The sequence below is a fragment of the Saccopteryx bilineata genome, chromosome 2 (assembly GCF_036850765.1).
Source record: "Saccopteryx bilineata isolate mSacBil1 chromosome 2, mSacBil1_pri_phased_curated, whole genome shotgun sequence".
Lineage (NCBI taxonomy): Eukaryota > Metazoa > Chordata > Mammalia > Chiroptera > Emballonuridae > Saccopteryx > Saccopteryx bilineata.
Window position 1 is genome coordinate 161,673,784 of NC_089491.1, and position 14,191 is coordinate 161,687,974.

Here is a 14,191-nt window from a genome sequence, read left to right on the forward strand (position 1 = left end):
AAACTACCAACTTCTAAGGTTAAAAAAGCCAATTTGAAGACAAGAAATTTGATTTTTTAAAAATCGTATCATGCAATTATTGAACAAGTTTCATATTGTATCAAAACCTGGTTACAGGTTTCTTTCATTAAATCTACTAAGAGATAATACATCTTTTAGCCTTCAAATAAAAATAAAAGTTCTTACTAGGCATATATTTTTAATATATTTGTATTTTCAATTTAATAAATAAGAGATTTCACCATTAAAATGTTGATTCCAAATTTTAATTTGTTACTGACAGGTAGATACCACAAATAGCATGTACAGTTGCCCAAAGAATTACAAGTAAATTATAGAAGCCTTCTGCTTCCAATCCCTACCTCCCATGTTTATTGCTCCACGGGGACCCATATCACCCATTCTCATTTCCTGTTCTCTCTGTAAGTAAACATAGTTGTCACAGTCAACCTATCAATCTTATTACATTTCCCATCTAAAAATCAAAAAGAAAAGAATAAATTGGAACATCATTTTCCATTAAAATTTTTTCAATTTTCCAACATCTTTTACTTAATGTGAATGCTGAAAAGAAACTTCACTCTCCCAGAATTAATACACTACAATGTTTAAAGCAACCCAGTTTATAAAGTAAGACTATAACTCAATCAGATGACAAAGAATTACCACAGCATTTTTAATGATTTTATTCCAAAAGATCAAAGACACATGCCTAGATTAAAAAAAAAAAGAAAAACAGAAAAAAGAAATCTAATAATGGTAACCACCAGGCTAATTATTTTTTCTTCCCAGGTCAATAAAGTCTTAAAACAGAAATAACTGTTACCACGTTTATATTCAAATGCATATCAAACAGCTGTGGGGCGCAAGCTAAAAAGTCATAGATTATTTTCACGTTTAAAATACTGTAATTCATCCTTGCATTTTTATTAAGTTCTCAACCATTATTTTACCCAGGACTTATATGGTCTCTAATAAAAGTCGCCACTATACCAAGCAATTATGGAACACTCAAGGTAACATTCCTTCCTTTATTAGAACTCGGTTTTTATTTGGAAACCTAAATAAAACTGTTATTACACAGTTGACAAGTTCTGAAACAAAATGCTCAAGGTTAACTATGACACAAATGGTCATACAAATGTATAAAATATCTTAAATTTCATTACAGAAACTGCTTCCTAAAAACCTCATTTAGTAACAATAACTAAAAAATTAACTTCAATGAACTCTTTTGATGAAATGATTCAACATATTATAGTTGCAATTTGCATTATTATTTGATCATATTTCCCAATATATCAGGCTGTTAAATGTAGCAATCATAAAAAAAAAAACGTTCTAAGACAAAAGCAGCATTGTCTGAATCTAAAAAAGGCATAATTTTTCTTTTAAAAGTAGTTTTTATTAAAATGTGTTTGTTTAAAATTCACTTAATAATATAAAGTATGGGTGAAAAGCACCTATAAAGCTAGAAATAAAGGTAAAAAAAATTATGATGGATAAATGTCACTAAGCAAAAAATCAACTGCCTAACCTAATGAACATGCCTCACAAGGTAACCTTTAATGACACTACAGTACAAAAAAAATACCAACTTACATATAGCATCATGAAAAAACATCACGTTATTTAAAAAATTTAAATGCCAAACCTTTCTCAGAACTATTTTTTTAACTTTCCTAAAAGGAAATGTCTAATAAATCTGACTATTAACAGATACTAATATTGACCACCCCAAAAAACAACTATTTTATAAAACTGACTGCTGCTGAAGCCATAAAATTGTCTACTTTATATGGAAAGTACTATTTTATAATCACACTCAGCACTATTATTAATAAATCAAACAAGCTGTCGTGTCCAAACCTACTTAAAAAGTATGAACAGCATACCCAAAATGTTCCAGGTATTTATAGCAGAAACTAAGTATATGGATCTTACAATCATGACATCCTAGGGGGAGGACAAAGGTTTAATTTTTGTTTTTATTTCCGTATTTGCTTTAACTAAAAAAAGATTAGAGATGTAGTACATAACCATTTAACAGAAGGTAATTATAATAGTTTCACTGTTTGAAACTTCAATTTTCAAATCCCCCTTATGTACCCTAATACCCTAATTCGATGTGTATCATTCATTGGTGGAAGCAAGGGAGACTACCATTTCTGTTCTTTTTATAACTTCAGTTTGCCTATACCTATCACTTTCTGAAATAACAATGTTTACCTTTCTTATTCACAATGTTAAATACTTTTTTAAAATGTATTTTTATTGTTATTTAATTTCTTCATTAACAGAACTTGGTAAAAAAACATATTAACATACTAAAGAGATCTATGGTTTTAAGTAAACTTTTCAACAGTGGCTATAATATATTCCCTTCCTGAAACTCTATTATAAACTGGTTCCAATTCTAAATTTTATTTATAAAATAATCAGAATGTCTTACAATAATAATCCATGTTAATGTAACATATCACATTCTTTAAATACCAATTCATATTGTGCAGTATACCATGTTTCACTAAATACACATACATTCAATTGATTAATGCTGACACTTCCTTAAAGAAAATCATTTTTTATACAGCTTCACTTCTAACTTTCTTAAAAGATAGTATGACAGATCATTTCTTAACTATTTCAGAAAAACCAAAAAAAGTTTCAGTTGCTTAGTCTTTCTAAAGGTTACTGTTTCTTTCTACAAGTCCCCTGCAATATATACTTCCAATAAAATGAAAGAGGCAGAGATTTTATTTAAGGGTAAGGTATCAAAGGAAATTAAGGCAGCACTTCTCATAATAACTTGATATAACAATAACAAATATAAATAAGGAGAATCATTTGAAGAAGTTTCCAATAACGTCATACCCACCCAAGAAGTAATACAAAGGCATTCCCTTCTCCTATAAATTATTTTGATATATTTTAAATTAGAAGTGGCACATAGTGTGATATTTTTATAATACAAAATATTCTGATGTTTTATTACTTTAAAAGAAATTAAGAATGGTTTAACATGAAACAAACTATATGGGGAAAAAATTTCGAGATTCCAGTGCAATGAAATAATAAAGGTATGGGCCCTGGCCGGTTGGCTCAGTGGTAGAGCGTCGGCCTGGAGTGCGGGGAGACCCGAGTTCGATTCCCGGCCAGGGCACATAGGAGAAGCGCCCATTTGCTTCTCCACCCCCCCTTCCTCTCTGTCTCTCTCTTCCCCTCCCACAGCCAAGGCTCCATTGGAGCAAAGATGGTCAGGGCGCTGGGGATGGCTCCTTGGCCTCTGCCCCAGGCGCTAGAGTGGCTCTGGTTGCGGCAGAGCGACGCCCTGGAGGGGCAGAGCATCGCCCCTGGTGGGCGTGCCAGGTGAATCCCAGTCGGGTGCATGTGGGAGTCTGTCTGACTGTCTCTCCCCGTTTCCAGCTTCAGAAAAAGAAAAAAAATAATAATAAAATAAAGGTATGATAAAAAACTGGTTTTAATTAATCTAATTAATCTCCATAGCAACCCTGTAAGTTTATTGTTATCCTATTTTAGAGATTATAAAACTGAGGCACAGAACTGTTAAATAACTTACTCAGTCATACATATAGTAAGTGGTTAGAGTTGACCTGTAATATTCTACCAAAATGAAGTCAGAGTTCATGAAATCTTCACCTTCATAAGATACATTCATTTTTTAAGAATTTCAAAAACTAAGGACAAGATTTTAAAATTTATTCTTACAATGTTTGTAAGGTAGGCCTTTCCATTAAGAATTATGAATAAATATTCCTGAAAGCTTTTCACGGAAAAAAGCTTAAATTCACAGCTAATCAACAAATTAAGCCAAGTATATCTGATTTTCAGAACCACTTATCAAAGGAGCATTCTATTCAAATAGCAGTTCTTGAAGTGAAGTTCATGGTGTACTCAAGAGACCCCAACACCCTTACATGAAGTGCAGAGATTCAAAACTATTTTGCATCTTATTAACAATAGGTCAGTTATAATGCTGTGATCTAGTCAGGCTTTTCACTCGATCAACATTCATGGTTAGTGCAAAAGCAAAGATGGGCAAAAGCGTGGTACTCTGGCACAAATCAAAGTACTTATTTCAATTTTTACTAGAAATCATTATATTCTTTACATGCATATAACAGCAGTTAAAATTTTTTCAATTATAAATACCTAAAGTAAAAAATTTATTAATTTTATTAAATTGCTAGCCATGGGTACATGTCTTTTTAATATTCTATGCAACACACAGTATGTACATAAAGTGCCCTGGCCAGAGCGCTCAGTTGGTTAAAGCATCAACCCAGAGCACAGAGGTTGCCAGTTTGATCACGTCAGGGCACATACAGGAACTGATGATGTACCTGTCTGTCTCCTGCTCTTTCCCTTATGCTCTCAAAAAATAATAAAATACTGTATAAAAAATGTGTGTGTGTGTGTGTGTGTGTGTGTGTGTGTGTGAGAGAGAGAGAGAGAGAGAGAGAGAGAGAGAGAGAGAGAGAGAGAGAGAGAGGGGCCTACAGACCAGAAGGGAAAGAGATGAGAAGCATCAATTTTTCGTTGCAACATCTTAGTTTCTCATTGATTGCTTTGTCATATGTGCCTGAGGGGGGATCCTAGCTCAAACCAGATGAGCCCATGCTCAAGCTGGCAACCTCGAGGTTTTAAACCTGGTTCCTCCGTGTCTCAGTCCAACGTTCTATCCACTGCACCACCGACTGCCTAGGCTGTAAATGTATTTTAAATAATGTACATAACACATGTCTGCTGCAATCTAAAATGGGGTGGTTATTTCAAGAAAAACAATTCCTATGATTTGGTTGCAAGCTGAATGGAACACTTTTTTCTTGGAACAAGTATTTTACCTGACATAGCACTAAGACAGGCAAATAGTGATTACTAACTTGTATATTTTGAAGACATTTTCTGATGAGATCAGTAGTAGGTATTAAGATGTGGTTTTTAGCCTGGCCTATGGTGGCACAGTGAATAAAGCTTCAACCTGGGACGCTCAAGTCACGGGTTTGAAACTCTAGGCTTGCCTGGTCAAAGCACATATGGGAGTTGATAGTTCCTGTTCTTCCCCCTCCCTTCTCTCCCTCCTCTTTCTCCCCTCACTAAAATGAATATAAACAATTTTTTTTTAATGTGGTTTTTAGGACCTGGCTGTTGGCTCAGCGGTAGAGTATCACCTAGGTGGGGAAATCCCAGGTTTGACTCCCAGTTGGGGCACACAGGAGAAGCAATCATTGGCTTCCATTGGCTTCTTTACCCCTCTCCCTAATATCTCCCCCCCACCACAGCCATGGCTCAAAAGGTTTGAACAAGTTCACTCCAGGAGCTGAAGATGGCACCATGGCCTCACCTCAGGCAGTAAAATATGGCCCCAGATGGGCAGAGCATTGCCAGGTAAGGGGCTTACCAGGTGGATCCCAGTTGGAGCACATGCAGGAGTCTGTCTCTCTGCCTCCCCAGCCTCTCACTTAATTTTTTAAAAATGTGGTTTTTAGCCTGACCAGGCAGTGGCGCAGTGGACAGAGCATCAGATTGTGATGCGGAGGACCCATGTTTGAGACCCTGAGGTAGCCAGCTTGAGCAAGGGGTTACTCGGTCTGCTGAAGGCCCACAGTCCAGGCACATATGAGAAAGCAATCAATAAACAACTAAGGTGTCGCAACGAAAAACTGATGATTCATGCTTCTCATCTCTCTCCGTTCCTGTCTGTCTGTCCATATCTATTCCTAAGACTCTCTCTCTGTCTCTGTTAAAAAAAAAAAAAGGTGGGTTTTAATTTTGTATAATAAAATATATTGAAATTTGAAATATTTGTGTAACTTGTAAGTCAGCATTGTTCTTTTGGGTACATGACATTACAAAATAATGCCTAGGCAAGAAATCCAAGGTTTAAAGTAGACCAACAGACTGTAATGGAAAAGAGTACTTCTAAGAAACTATTTCTTAAGTTTTACTACAGTATCAAACAATTATCTGAAAAGGTTAAAACACATCTCCAGTGTGAAGTCAGACTTTCTTCATGTACTTTAACCAAGAGCATTTTGCAAAAGGTGAAATGCAGAAACAAATACAGAGAGCCAGTCATTTTCATTAAGTCAAACATTACACAAATTTACAAAATAGTAAAACAATACCATCTTCCTACTATATTACAGCTGTATATTAAAATTTTTTGAATTTGCAAAAAAATGTAAAATAAGGCCGCTCCTCCCACTAGAACACATTTTATTTCAATTTTTTTCTTTTAAATTTTGAATATGGTAAACACTGATATAACCTAAAAAAAAGCTCTTTGAGATCCTAATAATTTTGAATAACCTGTAAAGGATTTAAAAAACCAAGAAGTTTTAGAACATAAAGTAGCAGAAAATTTGTACTAACGTAAATAACTAAAGCAGTATACCCCAAAGTGTAGAATTTGATGTAACTTTAGGTAATGTAAGAATTATTTCCCTTTAATACTTAGGATATCCATCTGTGATTTTTAACATACTGTATTTATTTTTCTAGGTAAATTAATTTAAAGGTTTTACATGATACAAAAATAAGGCTAAAATACATATAATATGAATGCCTAAGGTTTTTGGAAACAATGAACTAAATAAATTCTTAACATGTATCAACTGGGACATCGTGTAATCTATAACAAAGATGCTCATCTAACATTGTGATCAGTCTAAATTCTTGAACAAACTCAGTTAACAATCACAACCATTACCCTTCTGTAATTCATAAAGACATCCCATGTATGTCTTTAAAAAAATCTAAGAATTGTCCAGGGATTATCATGAGCTATTTAGGTTCTGCGTTTTCATAAAGAAAATGCTAAAAATCTTGATGTAAAAATACTAGTAGAGAACACATTTAAATCTATTAAAGGAAATATAATTCTAGAGAAATGTACCAGTACTGGCAGGTAACACGATTCAACCTTTATACCATCAAATATTCAAGAAGTTCTTCCTAAAAAGAAATGACATTTACCATTTGGAAATATATCTTTTTTTCTATTAGAGAAGTATAATAATAGTAAGATTATTAGATAGCCAAACTGTCATGGGAGAGATTAAATAGACAACATTAGTATCCAGAAATACAAGGTAACAAACACAACATATTTTGAAGTATAGAATGGGACAAAAATCAAGCAGGAAGTATTAAAATAACATAAAGGAAAAAAAAAACACAAAATAAGTTAGCCTCTTTCCCAAGGAATTATTCACTCATTTAGAAGCTGTTAAGATATGCCTGACCAGGCAGTGGCGCAGTGGATAGAGCGTCGGACTAGGACGTGCAGGAACTAGTTTCAAAACTCTGAGGTCGCTAGCTTGAGCACGGGCTCCTCTGGTTTGAGCAAGGCTCACCAGCTTGAGCCCAAGGTTGCTGGCTTGAGAAAGGGGTTACTCAGTGTGCTGAAGGCTCACGGTCAAGGCATGTATGAGAAAGCAATCAATGAACAACTAAGGAGCCGCAATGAAGAACTGATCCTTCTCATCTCTCTCCCTTTCTGTCTATCCATATCTGTCCCTCTTTCTGTCAAAAAAACCCCAAAAAAACAAAACCATTGTCAGGATATTAAAAGGTATGCATCAACCGTTATCTTCTTAACTCAAATAATATCATGCAAGCTTTCCAACATAACCAATAGAGAATGCTTGGAAAACTAAGCATTTTTAATTCACGAAATTAAAAACAAAAATTCCCAAAACATTTCACACTTACAGATACATACACAGAGCCAGATAGGGAAAATGCAAAATACCATTAGTAAAATAAAACAATCTTTACATTAATATAATATATTGTGGTTTTCTACCCTCATTTTGAATAAATGCAAGGGAAAATATCTGCTGCACTCATTAATATTGGGGAGATGTTCCTCAGATTTATTATTGTGAAAACTTTACATCATATATCATCAGGGAATTGCAAAATAAAACAATGAGATACCACAATACATCTACTAGAATGGCCATAATTTTAAACTCTGGAAACACAAAATGCTGGCAACAATGCAGAGCAACAGAAACTCTCATTGATGGTAGAAATTAAAAATGGTATATCCACAGCCCTGGCCAGTTGGATCAGCGGTAGAGCATCGGCCCAGCATGTGCAAGTCCCGGGTCCAGCTCCTGGCCAGGGCACACAGGAGAAGCACCCATCTGCTTCTCAACCCCTTCCTCTCTGTCTCTCTCTTCCCCTCCCACAGCCAAGGCTCCACTGGAGCAAAGTTGGCCCAGACACTGAGGATGGCTCCAAGGCCTCCGCCTCAAGTGCTAGAATGGCTCTGGTTGCAGCGGAGCATCACTCCCTGGTAGGCATGCCTAGTGGATCCCTATTGGTGCATGAAGGAATCTGTCTGCCTCCCCCACTCCCCAGCTTCTCACTTCGAAAAAATACTGAATGAATGAATGAAGGGTATATCCCCTTGGGAAGACAGTTTAACAAGTTTCTTACAAAACTAAATATGCTCTTATCACAGGATCCAGCAATTCCATTCCTTGGTATTTATCCAAAGGAGCTAAAAACTTGTGTCTAGAAAAAAACCTGCACATGGATGTTTATATCAGTCTTATTTATAATGGTGAAGATTTGGAAGCAACTAAAGATGTCCTGCAGTAGGTGAATGGACCAACAAACTGTGGCAAATCCACACAATATCATACAGCACTAAAAATAAATAAGCTGTTAAGCCATGAAAACACAGAGGAACCTTAAATGAATAATACTAGAAGTCAATCAAAAGGTTAATATGATTCCAATCATAAGACATTCTGGAAAAGGCAAAATTATGGAGACAGTAAAAAAAAAAAAAAAAAGTAGTTTCCAGGGGTTGAGAGTTTGGAGGAGGGAGGGATGAACAGGCAAAGCACAGAGGATTTTAGGGCAGTAAAACTACTCTGTGTGATGCTATAATGGTGTATCCAAGACATTATACATTTGTCCAAACCCAGAGAAATGTGCAACACCAACCATGAATCCTAATGTAAATGATAAACTCAGGGTGATGAGGATGTGTCAATTATAACAAATGTACCACTTTGTTGTATGAAATTTGATAGTGAAGGAATCTGTGTGTATGTGAGGGAAGTAGACACATGAAAATTTTCAGTACCTTCTACTCAATTTTGCTATGAACTTAAAACTACTTTTAAAATGTCTATCTTAAAAATCTTTAAAATGTTTTTGTACAATTATCTTACTTTATATCACAAAAGACAAAATAATATATTATCTGTTAAATTTCAAATCAGAAATAGAAGGAATAACAAAATAAGTAGAGACTTATTCTTAAGCTCACTATACTCATTAATATAAAGCTATATATATACCTTTTAAATTAGACTCAATCAATATATAGATTTTATTATTATTTTTTTACAGGGACAGAGAGTCAGAGAGAGGGATAGACAGGGCCAGACAGACAGGAACAGAGGGAGATGAGAAGCATCAATTATCAGTTTTTTGTAGCGAGACCTTAGTTGTTCATTGATTGCTTTCTCATATATGCCTTGACCGTGGGGCTACAACAGACTGAGTAACCCCTTGCTTAAGCCAGCGACCTTGGGTCCAAGCTGGTGAGCTTTGCTCAAACCAGATGAGCCTGCGCTCAAGCTGGTGACCTCAGGGTCTCGAACCTGGGTCCTCTGCATCCCAGTCCGACGCTCTATCCACTGCGCAACCGTCTGGTCAGGCCAGTCAATATATTTTTAAAATCTGATTCAGGTAATTTAGGAAAGCTTATTCTCATGTATTGTTAAATTTAACTGAATATGTGGCAAAATTAAGTGCCACTTTTTATAAATACACAAGGTACCTTTCTAACTAAACATGAATTAAATATAATTATATATAATTCAGCATGCATTGAGACAGAGAATAATAAAGATTTCAAACAAATTAATTTTCAAAACAAATTTATAGGCCCTGGCCGGTTGGCTCAGCGGTAGAGCGTCGGCCTGGCGTGCGGGGGACCCGGGTTCGATTCCCGGCCAGGGCACATAGGAGAAGCACCCATTTGCTTCTCCACCCCCCCCTCCTTCCTCTCTGTCTCTCTCTTCTCCTCCTGCAGCCAAGGCTCCATTGGAGCAAAGATGGCCCGGACGCTGGGGATGGCTCCTTGGCCTCTGCCCCAGGCGCTAGAGTGGCTCTGGTCGCGGCAGAGCATTGCCCCTGGTGGGCGTGCCGGGTGGATCCCAGTCGGGCGCATGCGGGAGTCTGTCTGACTGTCTCTCCCCGTTTCTAGCTTCAGAAAAATACAAAAAAAAAAAAATTTATATTCAGCTAAGAATTATTTTTAATTTACTTTATTAAAGGACATTTTCAAGATTATCATTTTCAATTGTCACAGCGAACTCTCTCTGAAAAGTACTTTTATTCATTTTTAGAGAAGGGGGGAGGAGGGGAGGAGCAGGAAGCATCAACTCCTATATGTACCTTGACCAGGCAAGTCCAGGGTTTCGAACCGGCAACCTCAGCATTTCCAGGTCAACGCTTTATCCACTGCGCCACCACAGGTCAGGCTGAAAAGTACTTTTAAAAAACCTAAACTGGACCCTGGCCAGTTGGCTCAGTGGAAGAGTGTCAGCCCAGCATGTAGAAGTCCTGGGTTCGATTCCTGATGGAAATGACCATCTGCTTCCTCACCCCTCCCCCTCTCCCTTCTCTCTGTCTCTCTCTTCTCATCCCGCAGATATGGCTTAGTTCAAGAGAGTTGGCCCCAGGCACTGCGAATGGCTCCATGGACTTGCCTCAGATGCTAAAATAGCTTGGGTGCCAAGCAAAGGAGTGATAGCTCCAGACAGGCAGAGCATCATCTGGTAGGGGGCTTGCTGGGACGTCCCGGCACATGCAAGAGTCTTGTCTTTCTGCCTCCCCACTTCTCACTTAAGAAAACAGAAACCTAAACTGATAAGGAATTATTTAATTATTCTTCAAATTTATTTAATTTGTCCCAAATTCATAAAGAAATCAGCAATGGTATCACAGCTATAATAAAAACTGTACTTTTAATATCATACCAAAGCTCACATAATACTAGAGACTAGTTTGCTTTTCTTTTATTTTTAACCCAGGACCACCTTATCCTGTACATTTATTTACCAAAGTCAAAACTACCATGACTGGCCAGATGAAGGCATGAAAGATGAAATCAAAGAACAAATACAGAGTGCACAAGAGGCTACACCAACTTGGTCTCACAAATAGAAGAAAGCAGAAGAAGGAAGCAAAGTTCACGTGTTCCATGATATGAAAAATTAAGTTCGTATTTAATAGAGAATATCTTTTTCTGTTTGTAATACTAAACATTAAGAAAATTATCATAGTCTACTGAAATTTGGAAATTCTAAGTATATATTTTTTCTAAGTAGATAACTCAAAGCTACACATTCAAAATGGAATTTTTTATATTATTTAAATAGTTAACTAAATAAACTTTAAAGTTATTTAAGGCCCTGGCCAGGTGGCTCCAAGCATCCACTCAGTGCACCAGAGGTTGTGGGTCTGACCCCCAGTCAGGGCATACACAAGAAGCAATCAATGAGAGCACAACTAAATGAAACAACTAAGTGAAACAATGTGATGTTTCTCTTTCTCCCACTTTCCCCTCCTCTCTCTCAAATCATTGAAAAAATCAAAGTTATTTAAAATTTACAATGATAAGAGAAACTACTATAACAAGCACCTTAATTGTTTAAAAGACTAAGGAAAAGCAAAAATATGTTAAATGAAGAAGTTATCTTGTGAGAAACATGGTAAATTTACAATCCATAGAAAGGATTTGAAACATGGTACACAATATAGTGGAGGATATCATAAATCAAAGAGGCAAATTTACCTATGTATATTTAATTATTTGAAATTTAAAGCAGACACAAACATATCACCAGCAGAGATCATGCTTACAAACCCAACTTCCTACCCCTACATTACTAGCGGCTTAGTATAACTACACATGCACAATGACATTCACATCTATCCTGCTCCATCTGGTATAAAATTCTGCCACTTCAGTTGATATTACCTGAGCTTACTGCCCTCAGTATGAAGTACAAAAGATACTAGATATTGATTGGCCTCAAGAAAACTTTTTTCATATATATAATATAATCGCCTTGTAGGACAACTCCTAAAACAAAGTTCTAAATATTATGTCAGGAAGGCAAAAAGTAGAAGTTAATAATTAAACTGAATCTTTTGCTATTAATTGAAACTATTTAGTGATTACACAAAATTCTTATTATTCATATTACATAAACTAGACATTTCAAAAACATGTTTACCTTAGTTGAACACTTCTATTCACCAATCATGTTCTCTTCTCCAAACCAAGAGTGTATTACCTAAAAGATCTTCCCATTCTGAACCAAGTTAAGTTAGAAGAACTTACCATTTTAAATGAAAATACATGAAGTATACCTACAACACACTGGAATAATAAACCAATCACACCATTTAAGGAAAAAAATAAACCAAACTCATTTCAACAACAGTGCTGAGACTGTTCAGCGACACCCCTGACACTCCCAGTAGAGAATCTCTACATTCTCCAACTCTTTAGCTGTATCTCTCTCATACTCTACAGAGGTATTCTGTACCTAAAATACTCTGAAATCCTCAGACAGGACCCTGGTCTTGATTCACCTCTGTATCTTCTACAGTACTAAATGGAAACGTCCTGTAAGTCTAACACTCCAAAGGGGTATTGATGTGGGATCTGCATAATGAAAAATTAGGTGTGCTGAAAACCAACCACAAAAAATTGTGGTTTATTTCACTGTTTAAAATTCACTGTTCATTATGTGAGTCCATTATAAAGTCTACAAAAATAGTTATGGCTCAATACACCTATGTTTCAAAACTACTAGTGTTAACACCTGAAAGAAACATTAGCAGTCAGTTAATACTGATGCACAGTGCCCCATAAAGAACACTGAAATTCATGTGATTGAGCTGCATTGGCACTGAAAAAATTAGACCTTAGACAACTATTTCCTTCTCATAGCTCCTATCTCTGTAACTACAGTATGACAGATTCCTGATCTGAAAAAAATCACAGTTTAATTAGTGAACAACAAAATCAGAAAATATTTAAAAAGCAATGTAATAAGTAATAATCAAAAATAATACAGAATCACAGCTGGGGTGAGTATTCAGAAGATGTTATTTATGTACCAAGTATACACAGACTTTCTCCAGGAGGAAAAAAGAGGTATGAAACTTTTTCTTGATTATGAGTCTCTCTGAAAGTCTAATGGAAGGCAAGACAAAAAGAGACATCAGAATCATATAATATGACATAAACATAATTAAGTACAATAAAGTGACCCCCGTTAGTGTACGTGCAGGGTAGAAGGTATTCAGTAATCAGTTACATCTGGATTGACGCAGAATACTTTTAAATTGAAAAAATAAAGCCCTGGCTGGGTAACTCAGATAGTTAAGAGTGTTGCCCCCATATACCAATATTGCAGGTTCAATCCCCAGTCATGGCACATACAATGAATGCATAAGTGGAACAAATCAATGTTTCTCTCTCTTCCTTCCTCTCTGAAATGCTTGCTGTAAAAAAATAATTTTAAACAGTACCCATAGTCACTTCTACCCATTTGAATGAAATTTTGTTTTCCCTACTTATGACTCGATATTATTAAAATTATTAAATAATTCTTTTGAGAGGTGATCAAAGATTTCAACAGCTGATTTAAATTGACATATATCTTCAACCAAAATACCACATATTGCAAAAATCCTAGATCATTTCAAAGAGTATACATAAACATTATAAACATCTTTATTTTCATGACTATAAAAGTTTAAGTCAAGTTCCAATTATGAAAAATAGCAAATATTCAGAATAGTGCTTAGTTCATTGAATAAATTTTTGTAAACAAATAAATAATATAAAACTCATCACAACTAGAGCATTATATTTGAGACCACTATAATATATTCATTTTGATTTTCACCGCCATGTCCAAACATTAGAACTGGGCTACTGTTATGCTAGTAGTAGGTAATAACCTGCCCAAAGCAAGATTTAAGTCACACCTAAATCTAACATCAAATCCTACAGGGAAAAAAATCTTCCATGATTTCCAGAGAATGATGAAGAGGCTATAAAAATCCTTGTGAAATATTCCTTCTTCAAATGCTTCAGGTTTTAGACTTTCAA

The 14,191-nt window shown here is 35.7% G+C and overlaps 1 protein-coding gene across 1 annotated transcript in view; it reads right to left on the minus strand.

Annotated features, from left to right (window-relative positions):
* The window catches only part of PSPC1 (paraspeckle component 1), a 90,993-nt gene that overhangs the window by 6,406 nt on the left and 70,396 nt on the right, over positions 1-14,191 (minus strand). Inside the window, exon 7 of the mRNA XM_066258272.1 lies at positions 363-420. Within this exon, the coding sequence (XP_066114369.1) occupies positions 363-420 (58 nt within the window). The remainder of the gene's footprint in view (positions 1-362; positions 421-14,191) is intronic.